The sequence below is a fragment of the Lepus europaeus genome, chromosome 4 (genome assembly GCF_033115175.1).
Source record: "Lepus europaeus isolate LE1 chromosome 4, mLepTim1.pri, whole genome shotgun sequence".
In the NCBI taxonomy this organism is placed as follows: domain Eukaryota; kingdom Metazoa; phylum Chordata; class Mammalia; order Lagomorpha; family Leporidae; genus Lepus; species Lepus europaeus.
This window is the reverse complement of record NC_084830.1, coordinates 129,536,902-129,551,823: the sequence shown is the minus strand read 5'-3', so window position 1 is coordinate 129,551,823 and position 14,922 is coordinate 129,536,902. Positions and strand designations below refer to the sequence as shown.

At 58.2% G+C, this 14,922-nt stretch overlaps 2 protein-coding genes across 6 annotated transcripts in view; one reads left to right on the top strand and one right to left on the bottom strand.

The window, feature by feature from the left end:
- The first annotated feature begins 2,288 nt into the window (after positions 1–2,288).
- On the top strand, positions 2,289–9,900 carry GPX3 (glutathione peroxidase 3). The gene is made up of 5 exons (XM_062188821.1): positions 2,289–2,448; positions 6,803–6,956; positions 8,187–8,304; positions 8,449–8,548; positions 8,873–9,900. The coding sequence occupies exons 1-5, from the start codon at positions 2,362–2,364 to the stop codon at positions 9,092–9,094; spliced, it is 681 nt and encodes a 226-aa protein (XP_062044805.1). The 5' UTR covers positions 2,289–2,361; the 3' UTR covers positions 9,095–9,900.
- A 989-nt stretch (positions 9,901–10,889) lies between these two features.
- The window catches only part of TNIP1 (TNFAIP3 interacting protein 1), a 53,865-nt gene continuing 49,832 nt past the window's right edge, over positions 10,890–14,922 (bottom strand). For 3 of the 5 annotated variants that reach the window (XM_062188816.1, XM_062188815.1, XM_062188819.1), the window contains 4 exons: positions 14,338–14,403; positions 13,726–13,917; positions 12,543–12,633; positions 10,890–11,029 (listed from right to left, as the gene is read on the bottom strand). In XM_062188816.1, the coding sequence (XP_062044800.1) occupies positions 10,995–11,029; positions 12,543–12,633; positions 13,726–13,917; positions 14,338–14,403 (384 nt within the window). In that variant the 3' untranslated portion in view covers positions 10,890–10,994. Of the gene's footprint in view, positions 11,030–12,542; positions 12,645–13,725; positions 13,918–14,337; positions 14,404–14,922 lie in introns of all 5 variants that reach the window. The other 2 variants (XM_062188817.1, XM_062188818.1) reach the window with 2 other exon arrangements.

The window sequence follows — 14,922 nt, the reverse complement described above, 5'->3', positions numbered from 1 at the left end:
GACGGTCCTGTTGGAAACACTGGAAAATGCCCAGGACAGCCGGGTTGAGAGAATGAGAGTGTGGTGAAAGGTGAAGAAGCGAGCGGATTTTGAGAGCATTGTCTGACACGCTGTGGAACTTGGACTTTAGTCCGAGGGCAGTTAGAAGCAGCCTGGTGGAGAACAACATCTTTCAAAACATAGGGTCCCTGGGACCAGGTCAACCAAATGTGCTAAACAAGTCAACGATGAAAAGACTGTGCAAAGTGCTGTTTGCATTCTCATCTCTGTGTCCTTCATGGCAGTGGTCAGACCTCCTTTGAAAGTGGTTTCCCCCGATAGCCGGGCACACTCCCCCAGCCCTCTACCCCCACCCCAGCTGGCCATTGGGACTTCCAAGTTTCATGTGACACAGGCTTTCCCAAGACCCTTGGAACTGAAGAGCCACTGGGACAACTGTCAGATGCTTGCTTCATAGATGGGCCAACTGAGACTCAGAGGAGGAAAGTCACTCGTCTGGCGGCCCCATTGCAGTTCAGCAGTAGCCATCTGGGTGTAGGGCTTATCGTGCCTCAAGAGGAGCCCAATGAGGCAGAATGGCTGCAGGAGTCAAGGGGCGCCCACCCTCAGTGCCAGCCCTGCACCTGCAGGGCCCTCGGTGCCTTGCCTTGCCTCAGCTCCGTGGGCTCTGATGGACATGCTGTGGGAGGCAGGGACCATAGTGTCTGCAAAACTTGGATATCTCTTAGCCTGGTAACCCATTGCTAGCCACGGAGTCTACAGGTCACTAAGATGCTTACCGTTGCTAACAAACAGTGGATTTCTGACAATCTGATATGAATTCAGGTATCTGTATCCTTGGGTAAATATGAACCTCAAAAGGTACAAGAACAGGGAGAGGCCCCCTGTTCTCCAGGAGTCGGGAGATCTGGTTCCGTGTCTGCTACAGGCTTGCTACGGGAACTTGGGTGAATTCTTCCCCATCTCCACGCTTCGGAGAAGTGAGATGCTTTAATGTGTGGCAATTTTTGAGCACGTACTCTGTGTCAGACACTGTTTGTATGCTTCTGCGCTATTCATCAGGAGACTCCTGGCCTCCCAGGTTCCCTGCACTTGACCACGCTGTGGTTTGAGGATGGGAAGGCTTTGTGGAGCGTATGGAACCTCAGACGCCTTCCAGGGTCCCACGGGGCATCAATACTGTGAGCCACAGCGAAAGCACGGGGATCTCTCTTCGGCATTTCTTGCTTAGAAGAGATTTCTAATCCTTATGCTGGGACTCACGCCGCCAAGACTCAAGCTAGCAGGCTTCCTCCGAATCCCCTTGGGCTGTGTCTCAGGGCACACAGCGCCTGCCACTAGAGATTCTCATGCAACGGTTCCAAAGTGGGGCCCAAGATCTGTCTTACTCAGCTGGGACAATGACCCCCAGGAGTCTTACGTGCTGGGAGCTGCCTGGTCAGTGTGTCTCCAAACAGAGAAACAGATTCCACGTTTGATTAACTTGGCAAATATTAAACCTTCCTTGTGTACTAGGCCCCATGCCAGGTGGTGAGCAGGGGACCCCCCCCCTGGAGGTGTTCGCTGAGCCAAAACAGAAGGACCTCAGGGATGGGAAATGAATCCCAGCATTGCACAGAAGGGGATCCTGAGCTCAGACAGGCCAGCAGCATGCTCAGAACTTTCCACGTTGTCGCCTTTCGAGGTTCCATTTACCCAAAGACACACATATCTGCATACTTATCAGTTTCTCAGGAATCCATAGTACACACTGTAACATGTACAGTTTTCATCTGTCAAATTTTTTTTTGTTTAGATTTAAAGGCTAAGCAGCAGCAGGTGCGTTTTCTGCTCCCAAACCCGCAGAGGCATCCCAGTGTGTACCCAGGAGCGGACTGCATGTGAAATCCCAGGAACATGCACTTTGTTTTTTAAGCACTAAACATGCACACGGTGGCTGTTCCTCGAAGCAGAGCTGACATTGTCCATCCTAACACAGAGGCAAGGACAAGCACGGGGTGTTTTTAAACACAGGAATAAGAACTGCCGTCACACTGAGCCTTGCTCCACAGCCCCCTTGCCCTGGCTGTACAGCACCACGCAGCTCCCGCCGCCTGCCCACGGACCTCACGCCCACCTCTCTTCGCAGACCTGTTTATGTCCCTGTCGCCCGGGGCCTGGGCAGGGGGAGCGCTGGGGGCGGGCGCGACTTGCCCCTGAATCCCAGCTAGCCTGCGATTGGCTCCAGGGACCCCAGCATGGCCGCCGATTGGTCCCCGCCTCGGGCTTGAAAGGTGGCTCGGAGCGTCGGACACCTCAGACGGACGGCGGCCAGGGATCCGCCGCGTCCGAGGCGAGGCTGCGACGTGCGCCCAGCCCGCCATGGCCCGGCTGCTGCGGGCGTCCTGCCTCCTGTCCCTGCTCCTGGCTGGCTTCGTCCCCCCGGGCCGGGGCCAAGAGAAGTCCAAGGTGAGCCTCGGGGGCGGGGAAACAGGGGAGGGGACCCAGCCGCAGGTGTGTCTGTCACGGCGGCCAGGCACCCCTCTAGCCGGGCTCGCAGGCGCGAGGGCCACCCTGAACTCACTTGCCGCCCCTAGACCCGGGCCCCAGACCCACCACTGTCGGTTCCTGTGCAGCGCCACCTACTGGGGATCTGAGGACCCGGGTTTCCAGGTGCGCAGACAGCGCTGGAGAGAGGGCTGTCTGCCCCACGGCTACCTCGGGTGTGGGGGTCACGACGCTACCTCTATCACCGCTGTACCCCAGCCATCCCCCTCCAGGGTGGGGCAGGGCACAGAAAAAGCCTGGAGACCTGACCTCAGAGTTGACCACGCAGCTGCCCGGGAGGCTAACAGGCGGGGGAACAGGGCAATGCCTCTTGGTGGGCTTGGGGTGGGAGAACTGCTTTTGGGCTCTTCCAGGGCGGGAATGATAGGCTGAGGGGCCCACTCGGAGTCCAGGGCGTTGGCAGAAGAGGCAGAGGGATGTCACACCCTCCCGGCTGCCGTGCAGAACATGCCAGATTCTGAGATTCTACTCCTTGCTGGCCTCAGTTTCTCCATCTACAGGTGGTGGGAGAGGGCCGATGGCTTGCGGAAGGGGCCACATCCACAAGCTGTTCTCTGGAGGGTTTTCGGCTGTAGGACAGCCTCACCACTGCCAATCCACTGTCGGTGTTGGCCTGAGCAAACCTGGTCACTGGAGAAAGCTGGAGTCGCCAGCTCAGGAGACGCAGAATTCTCCAGAGCTCCTCGTCCGTCCCCAGCAGGGTGGGGATGGCCTGGCAAGCTTGTCTCCTCGGGCAGCATGGAGAGGGTGGGTCACCTGGAGGCTTCTCCTGCCGCCCAGGTTGCGAAGGCAGAACCAGGAGCAGGGGAGGGGTAGACCCAAAGGGAGAGAGTTCTGTCTGCAGCCTCCCAGTGGACACACACACCCCGCAGCACGCTGGTGTAGGCTCAAGGTTTGGCGTCGTGTTCCTAGACCACTGCAGGGTTTCACTCCCAAGTCTTAGAAGCCCCTGGCTCTGTTCCCAAGACTGCTCTATCTGCTCAGGAAGCCCATCCTGGGGTCAGCGTTCTTCTCTCTGCCCTTTCTGATCCCTGGGTCTGCCCCTCCTCGGCAGTCCGTCTGAACACTGGATGGCCGTGAATCCCTCCGTCCACCACCACCAACTCGGAAGGCATTCTCAGGGCAGGCACGGCTGCGTTTTCAGATTAGGGTGTGGAGAAGAGGCAATGGTGGGCTGATTGGCCCCATGCTGTCAGCTCTTGGAGAGCCAGAGAAGGGGCGATTCAGGCCTGCCTTAAGAAGGCTGGGTGTCGGGGTACGGTCCTGGGAATAACTCATCCTGCTGCGTGGTTTTTTGTTCGGAGAGAACAGGAAGGGTATGGCCTGTAACAGTTTAAGGGGGAGATGTGAGCCTACCAGATGCACCCGGCCAGGACCTGCCGTGGCGGCAGCCCGAGCACGGCCGTCTCTCCTCCCAGGTCCTTACACTGAGATGCTGTAGCTGTGGCTTCTAGGACCCAACTACCTGCCTCTCCAGCTTGAGGACCAAGGGACAGGGAGGTGGCAGCTGGAGAACCAGGGACCAAGGATGACTCAGCTCCAGAGATGTTTTCCTCTTCGCGGGCAGCAGGGAGGGGCAGGCGGGCGGACCAAGGGAACTGGGGGATTCTCCTTTCCCTGCTGCGTCTCGCCCACTCCAGTCCAGCCTGAGGCTGCCAGCTCCCTGCCCGTGCTCTGGAGAGAGTCACTGCTGCTGACGTGCTTGGGATCCTAGTAACCGCTGGTTTCTAGGTGACTGAATGAGGCAGCGGGAATCATGGGGCCGTTGCCAACCGCAGGGCAAAAGGGCCCTGAGTACAGCGCCCAGTCTGACTCCATCTTACAGTCAAGGCACCGGGGGCCCAGCGAAGGCAAAGGGGTCTGCATGGCAGGGCCCTGCACGCCGACCTCTGGCCTCCCCGCGTGTCGCTGCAGTGGCGGTGGTGAGAAGGGAGAGGAGAAAGACTCAAGACCAACAGCCTGGGCCAGCCGGGAGTCTGGCTGAGTGCTCCCTTCCAGCTCTCAAGCCAGCAGACCTGTCCTGGGGAGGAGTTGGGCAGCCCTCATCTCGTCCCACCCCGCCCTGCGCTGTGTCCGTGTGCCCACAGCACTCACCTCCCTGACCTCAGCACAGAGCGTGGAGGCTTGGCCATTCAGCCTCTGGGGTCACCGGCACAGTGGATCGCCTTCTTCACACGGGCTGGGGGACAGTGGAGGCATCTGCCATAACATAGCAACCTGGGCGCCCTGGACCCTCGCTGCAGGTAGAATCCTCGCCACCCCTGGACTTGGGTGTCCCGGCGGCTTTCAAGCCTGTTTTGTGTGCCGACTGTCTCACGGCCGTTTTCAGAGCAGACGGTATCCTCCGACCAAGACCCTGAGAGTGGAAGTGACTTGCCCGGGGCCACACAGCTGGCAAAAACTAGAACCTAACAAGAGGGGTCCCCTGCCGCAGCCCACCTGAAAATGCCCAGCTGGTCCTGCTGGTTTACAGGCTCCAATTATCTGGACAGCCACCTAGCATTTTTGTTCCCCTCCACTTCCCAGACGGTTTTTAGATGAGGGTGGAGGGCAGCGTTCCGGCTGCTGCAGCTCCAAGGCCCAGCTGGGCTGCGTTGGCTGTGCTCCGGTTTGTTGGCGTTTCCATGTGAAATTGATCCCAGCTGGGGCCGAGGCAGCCCAGGAGCAGGAGGAACGGCATGCTTAGGTTGTGGGCCTGCCTTCCCACACCTGGGAGAAGTCCTGGGGTGTGGAACATGAGGCTCACGTAAAGCAGGGCACTGGCACCACAGCCAAGAAGAGCGCACAGCTGCCGGGGAATGGCCTGGCACAGGGAGCCCAGGCTCCCCTGGCTCAGCCGGCCTGCCCGCCTTCATGATGGAGGCAGCTCCTCTGCTCCCTGCTGGGGCCACCCCTGCCAGCCTGGATGGTTTCCTCCACGCAGGCAGGCCCAGGTACCTGGTCTCCACAGCCCGTTTTCCAGAAGAGATGCAAAGGGGAGGAAGGAATTTAGTTCTCTAACCGCAGCACCCGTCTCTGCCCTCTCCGGATCGCGGCTGCTACTTTCTACTCCATCTGCTTCGTGTTGCCACCCCGCAAAGGACAGTAGGCCAGGAAGGACCTCCCACACCACCTGATCCCATGGCTCCATGCTCTTCCACGACCAGCCCACCTGCTGCCTTGTGGCACTGATGCAGTGACCGCTTTGAAAAGGCAGACCAGAGGTTTGCAGTCCGGGTGGGGAAGGAGGTAGGGGTACAGTAGGTCTCGGGCAGCACCCTGCCCTCCCACTGATGGTGCTACTGTCGCGCCATCTGAGTGAGAACAGCTGATCCAGTTCAAGACGCTCACCTTATAAGTAAGGAAACCGGGGGCCAGGGGAAGATAAAGGGCCAGTCCAAGGCCACAGAGAGTAAACGGCAGGCCAGGACGTGGACCCCAGGTCTCCAGCCCACGGTCCAGCATAGCCCATCCCTCCTCATCCACAGGGTTGACTGTGAGGCAGCAGCCGAGCAGATGGGGGGGAACAATGGTCACTGCCGCGTGGCTCACGTACACAGAATATCCAGCATACGAGGGGTCCTCAAAAAGGTGTGGCAGTGCACATTGTGAGAAACTGTGTGGCTTTCAAGTTTCTGACCCCAAATAAGCCAATCTTTGTACGTCCATTTTCCCCTTTTGACACTTCCTGCGTGGCAGGCCCTGCTGCTTAGCCTGCCTAGCCCTTCTCATCCTCACGGCAGGCCTCCCGCTCCCGACTCCATGGCCTGTGTCCCCGTTTCGTGACAGCACCCTCGTCTCCCCAGTCCCCCTGACCCGGAGCCTCAGAGCTGCCACTCCATCTGACGATTCCTCCTTGCCGGCCAGCTCATCCCTCACAATGGCCTACTTTGGGCCCTCAGGGTCGCTTACCTGGACTGTTGCACCAGCCATCCAGCCCGTCTCCCTCAGCCCTGTCTGCCAGTGACCCCACCAGCAGCGTCCGTGCCTGGTGAATGTTCTTGAAGTGACGCGAGACACAGAAGTAATTAACACAGCAAGTCACATGCAAGGTTCTACAGCACACAGGTGCTTCGAACAGCGCAGTGCTAATACCACGTGCTTGTCAAGCGGTTACAGCTGTGTTCACCATTTTCTTATACAAGGACTTGGAAGACCCTGCTTCTAGTCCAGTCACCCTCCTCCTTGGGAACGTTCATTAACTCGGGAAGGGAGGGAGGCCCAGGTTCGCTTCTGGCTCTAACTGCTCCCTGGCGCTGGTCTTTCCCTCTTCCAGACAGACTGCCATGGCGGCGTGAGCGGCACCATCTACGAGTACGGTGCCCTCACCATCGACGGGGAGGAGTACATCCCCTTTAAGCAGTACGCTGGCAAATACGTCCTCTTTGTCAACGTGGCCACCTACTGAGGCCTGACAGGCCAGTACGTGGGTAAGCACCAGCTCTCTTCCCCTGCTTGACTGCGAGCTGTTTCTGCCGCTGGGGCGTGTTTCACTCACGGGGCATCTCTGGTGCGAGGGGAAGGGGAGGGGCAGTGATCAGAACAACCCAAGCCCCGGGTCCCAACTCCACTGTGTCCCATGGACTAGGGAAGGTGTTTAGCTAAGTCTGAGGTCTGAAGGCCTCTGGACACACTCCACGATGGCCCTGCGTGTCCTTCTTGGTCGCCTGGGCACCTCAGCTCCCTTAAAAGCAGAGGAATGGAGACTGAGAATGTCCCATCTCCCATCAGCCCCATCTGCCTCAGTGCTTCTCTTGGGACCCCGGAAAAGCAGAGCCCGTGAAGCCCCAGAGTCAGGGGGAGGGGAGGGAACACCACATTTCTCAAGTTCATTCTAAAGTAAACTTGAAAGGTGTTCTGCTTCAGCCCTTCTTTCCCTGTCCCCAATTTACAGGTAAGAAGTCCCAGACCCACCATGAAGGAACAGCTTTATCAGCCTCACAAAACGATTCATGGTAGAACCAGGTTGCCTGTCTCTGACTCATCTGTCTTGAGCTGGGGCAGAGTGGAGCCTGAGGGAACAGGCGGACCAAAGGCACCTGCCAGCTCCCAGGGAGAAAGCTTGGGGTCTAAGCACAGCTGGCTGGCTGGCCGATTGGCCAGCAGGGGCTGGAGGCAGGCAAGGTGATCTGACCCTGAACGTTCTACTAAGCAGTTGCAGGCAAACTCCTGGAAGCAAAGCCACAAGGGCTGGCTGGCCCTCTGGCAGGGTGTGCTCTGCCCAGAGTGCCTACTGCATTCGCAACACAGCAGCGTGTGCAAGAGGCCGGCTGGATGCTGGCACTGCACAAGAGGCCAGGGGCACTGAGCGAAGCAGGAAGCTGGGCCAGGGCCACTCCTACCTAGAAGGTAGGAGGGTTGTCAAGGCCCATTCATCTCAGGGAATTCCTCTGCCTTCTGCCCAGGGCTGGATAGTTCTTGCTCCAGGAAACTTAATCTTGAAAGCTCTGAAGAGCCCCCACCCAACTGACCCAGGTGGGTCTTGGCAATGGTTGGGCATTGTGTCCCAGCCCTGCCACATTCAGTGGGCGATCTTGGGCCAGTCCCTTCCCCTCCCAGGCCTCAGCGATTCCAGCTGTACATTGGGTAAGCAACAAAGGACAGTGGATGAGGAGGGGCCCTCACCAGGCTATCCGGTCTCTGCTCTCTCCCTGGCCCAGAACTGAATGCACTACAAGAAGAGCTTGCACCATTCGGTCTGGTCATCCTGGGCTTCCCCTGCAACCAATTTGGAAAACAGGAACCAGGAGAGAACTCGGAGATCCTACCCGCCCTCAAGTGAGTGCTCACTCGGACCCACATTATACCTGCATTCATCCAGCAGTCACTGGCTCCCACTGCCCACTCTGGATAAATGCCAGATCCCTCGTCTGTCTCCTCTCACTTCTGAGACCTGTGCCCAACTAACAACATTTCTTGTAGGTATGTCCGGCCAGGCGGGGGCTTCGTCCCCAATTTCCAGCTCTTTGAGAAAGGCGATGTGAATGGGGACAAAGAGCAGAAGGTCTACACTTTCCTGAAGGTGAGTCAGCAGCCGCTGCACGGCAGCCTCTCTGCCCGCTGGGACTCCAGCTGCTCCTGGCCCCAGTGCCCCCTGCCCCGATTCCTGGGCTTCTGGGGAGTTTCTTGGTATCACATTACTGTTGCAACTCAGACCCTGGAGGTACGGCACCAAAAGGGCCCAGGGAGGAAGAGGTGAAGGGTCTCCCAAGCTCCCAGAGTCACAGCGGGATGGGCAGTCAGTGTTCTGACTCCTAACTTGTGCTGTCTTCTCGGCGCCATCCTCCCCGCAGCCTAGGAGGAGGGGGGAGGCCAGCTTCACACCCCTTTCTCTCCCCTGCCCCAGAACTCCTGCCCTCCCACCTCGGAGCTGCTGGGCTCACCTAGCCGCCTCTTCTGGGAACCCATGAAGATGCATGATGTCCGCTGGAACTTCGAGAAGTTCCTGGTGGGGCCAGATGGCGTGCCCATCATGCGCTGGTACCACCGGGCCACAATCAGCAATGTCAAGATGGACATCCTGGCTTACATGAGGCGGCAGGCAGCCATGGGGGCCAAGGGCAAGTAGCTGATGGCCGCCCCACCCCTCGTCCACTGTGCAGGGACTGGGGAGAGACTGTTCAGGAAGGAATCCAGGAATCCATGTTTCTCATCACACTGCTCATCACCACAGACCCGTTTCCTATTACACAAGGCCCCAGCCTGACACAGATGTGTGCAAACCATTGTGTGTGTGTGTGGTACTGTGCATGTGAGTGCACACGTGCCTGCAGGTGTGTGTGACCGGGTGTGTATGCACGGTGCACGCCAAGTGTCTATCTGGGTGGACACCTGGGATGCTGCTTGTGTTGTGTAGAGAGCTGGAGATACTCCTTTCTCTCCAGTTCTTCCGCCCATGACAACAAATCGCTTTCAGCTAAGTTCAAAGGAAAAGTGGCTGTTGGTCCGATTCTCCCGCTCTGACCTGGACCTCAGCTCTGAGGCCATCACCTCCCGCTGCCTCCAAATACCACCACTCCAGAAGTTTCTGGGTCTACTACACTTCCCAGCGTGCCTCCTCCTTCCTGAAGGCCCTCCCAGGTCCCCGCCCCCTCACCCCCCACCTCCCTACACTCCCTGAGATCCGCCAAGGCAGCTGTGAGACTAAGGGCCGCCTAGCCTGTGTCAGGGGTGGCATCTCCATGAGGGAGGGGCCCGAAGCCCTTGTGGGCGGACCTCCCCTGAGCCTGCCGGAGAGGCCCGGCCCTTCGTGCATTCAGGCCGAGCCCCTGGCAGAGATGCCGCCCCTGCTCCTCAGGACGTGCCCTTTCCCTTCAGCCTGGCCTGCTGGCGTCACTCACACCCCATCTGCCCAGTAAAGGCCTTTCTGCAGCAGCTGAGCCTCCTGTGGTGCATCCTCACACGTGGCTGCCCCACTGCGGGCAGGGGAGGCCGGGGGCAGGGAGAGGACTGAAGGTGGGCTGTGGGCTGTGGGCTTCCGGCTGCGGGCTCTGGGCCTCCGTTCGTTGGCTTCCAGCAAGGCTCACTCAGCAGCCGGGGTGTATGACACTTCACATCAACTCCCATTCTCGTCATTCTCAAGGCAGCTAGAGTGATGCAAGGTGTTCCCCTTGACAGATGAGGAAACTGAGGCTCACAGAAGGGCCAGGCCTTGCCCCGTTCTGATGAGTGAAGGGCAGGTATTTAAACTGAGGGCCCCTGACCAGCAGCTCAGGCTCCTCCCACAGCCCCTGGACCCCAGGGGCTGTCAGGAGGCAGGGGAGCAGCCCCCTGGCTGAGAGGAAGAGCAGCCAGGACAGAAAAGAACACCAGTCACAGATGGTTGATCTTTAACTTGGATTTATGTCCAAGATTCGTGCAAACAGCTGCCCAGAGATGGACAGCCACCACTCCTGGCCTCTGGCGCCAGAAGCCTCCAGCTGCGGGGCTGAGGGCCTGGACTTGGCCCAGGCAGCAATGGCTTTGGCAAGGCTACTATGGTGCAGAGGGCCCCGCAACACCCTGTCGCTCTCGTCTGCTCTGGCGACAAACCCGTTCTCCCCGCAGCTCCTCACAGAGGGGGAGGGATGAATGTGGGACAGGTCCTGCTACAGAGCTTGAAGCAAAAGTTAAACACGCACGGTGAGTCCGGCTGGAACCACTTCTGGGAAGGCTTAGCAAGGAAGGGAATCCTGGCCGCATCCCACTCTCAAGACTGGTGTCCCCCGGCGGCTTCAGCAAAGGATGGCACTCAGAGCCAAGGGGCAGGGTGCTGAGTTTTTCCTGGCGATGCCCAGACGAGCCTTGTGGGTGAGCCTCCTTGGTCTCACTCACAGTCTTGCGTGGGCCTGGGAGCGCCCAGCACCACCCATCTCGGCCTTCCGCCCAGCTGAGGCTCTGGCCACGGAGAACACGTGGCCTCGAGTGTTTCAGTCGTCTGAGATCGGCTGCTCTGCAGGACGACGGTGGAGCCACAGGACAGTCTGGTCTCACTGAGGCCCCTCGCGGTCAGTTTTGGTGGAGCCTGAACAAACAGAAATTGTGAAGACTTGAAGATACATAGCACAACAAGTTTCAGAATCTTATATGGAAACCAGTATAGTCACAGTGAAAACAATAGCTCCGAGAGTACTTCCCAAAGTTTGTGGACAATGAAGTTAAATGATAAACTTATTCTGGTGCAAAAGTAATCTAAAATCTGTGGATACATAGAATCTTCACAACTTTCTTACAAAATGCGCATTATAAGAATTACACATATTTCAATTTTTTATAGCAAAGTAAACTGTCCTTTAACTTCCATTTTCCTATCAACTTTTAAAAGTCTCTGCCAGAGGTCTGGAGTGCTACCGAGAGCCAGGCTCTGGGCACAGCACAGCTGGCATATGCGTCATGTGGCCTGCACCGGGCCCTGTGAGGCAGGCAGCTTCTTGCCCTGTTGTGGAGGGGGATCTGGGGTGCAGCACGTTAAAATGATTTGTTCCAAGTCCCAGGCCCAGGAAGAGGCAGAACTGGCTCTAGAGCCCAGAAAATGGAGCAGCTCTAAAGCTCTAGCGGCCAGAACAGCCCTGTCCATCAGGCAGGCTCTGCCACTCCCCCAGGAGCCTCCAGGGCTTTGTGAGAACCGTGAGAAAACGAACCACCGGTCCAGTCTCCCTTTCCAGCGGGTGCCCTCTGAGCTGTGTGCTGCAGTCCCTGCTCACACGAGCTGCTGACAGAGCTGGCTCCAGTCCTGCTCACCCGTGACCCTGACAAAGTCCTCTGCATGCCGATGGGCTCAGCCTCCCTACGGCTCCCACCCACCGGCTGGGATTCTGGTCCTGGAAGTTCAGCAGGTGAGGCAGCGCCGACTGCCCCCTGAGTGCCCTGCAGGCAGTGAGGGTGGTCACTAAGGGCCTGCAGCTTCCTCCTGGCCAGCAAACCCAGCTTTCGTGGCAAGCACCAGAGCTGGAGGGGGCTTCTCAAAACACAAAGCTGGTCATGCCAGTCACTCTGCTTTAAAAATGTCCAGCAGCTCCATGCCCCATGGCTCGGGACACGGACCCGCTCTCCTCCTGTGCTCTGCAGGGCCCCGCACAGTCCTGACCTGCCTACATCCCTAACTCTGCCTTGCCCCTCTAGCTTTCCCTGCCTTGCTCTTGGACCCAGCCCCACTGGCCTTTCCCAGCTCCTCAAATGGGCCATGTTCCTTCACTCCTTGCCACTAAGGCCTCTGCATCTACATCTGCCATCCTTTCTCAAGCCACCACCACCCCCCACCCCCCCCACCCCCCCGCCTGGCGAGCGCCGCTCACTCTGAGAGTCTCAGACGTCACCATCTCTGGGAAGCTTTGCTAAGCACCCTGGCCAAGCCAGGTGGGTACACATGCGGTGCCTGGCAGGTACACTAAGATAAGTAAATGCATGGTTTCAGTCCCCATCGCTCCCCTTACCGCCACCCCGAGTCAGAAAACCGGGCCTCTTCTCTACTAAGATCCCAGAGAGGGGCGGTCCTGACAGATAAGCTTTCTCCCTCGGGGCAGGCAGGCCCCACTCACCTTGTTCTGCCTGCCTGGCAGTGGGCGAGTCCATCACTTGGGAGCTCTGGTTCCGCAACGCTCCACAGGGTGGAAACCAGGTGTATTCCGGCTGTGACAAAACTGGGACTTAATAATCAATAGCCACTCTGGAAAACCACACCGAGCAATGGCAGAGGCAAGGGCAGTGACGTGCAGAAAGGTTAAGTGGACTTTAATCCCCACAATAACCTAGGGTGCTGCTTCCCTTTTCCAAGGAAGGACACTAAGGCTCAGAGGGTAAGTAGTTTGTTGAAGGTCATCCAGCTAGAACAGTGGACGAGCATGGACTTGAACCCGGGTCTCCACAACTCCAGCGCCAATCTCTGATGTGTACAGAGAAAGCCAGAGGAGCAGAGGCCAGGCAGGAGGCTGCTGGCATTGTCCAAGGGAGAGCAGGGGATGACTGAGGTGAGGCTGTGGCAGAAGGACTGGAGAAGATGGGACAGGCGATAGCAGCTCTCTGAAGAATGATAAGAAGGGGAAAGAAAGGCCAGTGCCACGGCTCACTAGGCTAATCCTCTGCCTGCGGCACCGGTAATCCAGGTTCTAGTCCTGGTTGGGGCGCCAGTTCTGTCCTGGTTGCTCCTCTTCCAGTCCAGCTCTCTGCTATGGCCCAGGAGTGCAGTGGAGGATGGCCCAAGTGCTTGGGCTCTGCACTCACATGGGAGACCAGGATGAAGCACCTGGCTCTTGGCTTCAGATCGGCACAGCGCACCGGCTATAGCGGCCATTAAGGGGGTGAACCAACGGAAGGAAGACCTTTCTCTCTGTCTCTCTCTTTCACTGCCTAACTCTGCCTGTCAAAAAAAAAAAAAAAAGAAGGGGAAAGAAGAAAGCAAGCGAGAGAGCAGGCCAAGGAGAGGACTCTGGAACCTGGTTACATGTAGGGGTGTAAGAAGTCAAGCCTTGGCCTTGGCCCAGGGTTCACAGGGCATCCCCCTTCCCGCCCTGCATTCTGACTCTGCCAGTGACCCTGACTGCTGTGGGCTGCAGAATCCTCACCCCTAGGATAGCCAGACAGAACCAGGCCCTGGACACCTGTGCCACCAATGCATTGCTCAGGAATCTCAGAGGCTGCCTTTCTGGCCCACTCACTTGACCATCCTCTCTGGAACTAGAGTGTGTGTGTGTGTCTTGGAGGGAAGGAGGGGCACAGACTCACCAGATGGAAGAGACGTGAACTGGGGAGCGGGGGTGGCTGCTCCATGGCCATGGGGGCAGGAGGGTAGCGGATTTGGGACCAGTCGTCAAACCCATGGTGTGGCACTCTGGCTGGCATGGGTGGGTAGGCATAGGGGTAGGCCCCGCAGAGGTGCTCCGGGTGGGGCTCTACATGGTAGCGTTCTCCTGAGGCCTGCAAAAAAGGCTCGTGTCTGGTTCGGGCCTGCAACAGGCTGCACAGGCCATCCCCAGCAACACTGACTTGTCTCCCTCTACCTAGAATCTTATCTCTCTGAAGGCTGGAGCATGGCCTGGAAGGCTGGGTACACGGGCACAGAAGGGTGGCACATGGGCATGGAATGTGGGTACACGGCACGGAAGGTGGGTACATGGCACGGAAGCATGGGTATATGGGCTGAGAATACCAGCAATGAAGACAGCCAGTGTGTCCTGAGCACCAAGGCTGTGTGATTATTGCTCTAAGTCTTTACCCATGTTACCTCATTAGTCAGCTGGTAGAGAGTGTCAGGCACGCACTCTCTCGCCCATCAGACTGTAGCTCCTTGAAGAAGGTAAGGCGAGGCCAGTGCTGCCTCCTCCCTCGAGCTCTCACCTTTGCTTTCCTCTTCTGCTGTCTGAGGGCTTCTTTTGCCTTCTCCTCATCTTTGAGTGCTTTTAGCTAGAAAAGGAGGGAGGGAGACAGGCCTGATGGCACAGGTGCCTCCTGGCCAGGCCCGGATCTAGGGCCTACCCTGCCCAGAGGGTGGGAGGGTGGATGCCAGGCCACCATTGTAGGCTGCTGTAACCCAGGTCAGCCCAGGAGGAACCCTGTGGGGCAGAGCATAGCCCAGCTGCAGGGGAGCTCTGCTCATCATGGGCGGTCGGCACCCAGGGCAGGAGGGTCCGCGTGAGCCTCGGCAGCTCTGTGCTTCCATGTGAACTAATCTAGTTCTGTTCTGTGGGCGGCTCAGGGCCAGTTTCTAAATTTGAGCCTCTAAGGCATCAAAGTCGATTGTGGAAAGTCGGAGCAAGAGACGCCTGAGGGTTAAAGTGCTTCACTGCACAGAGGGCCGAGGAGGGGGAAGGATTTGCCCAGGCCACACAGCAGTGTTGGGCACCAGAGCTGGAAGGAGAACCAGTGGGTGTCTGGACACCCAGGCTCACCAGGGACCCTCTAACGGTACTGCCCTCCCACCGC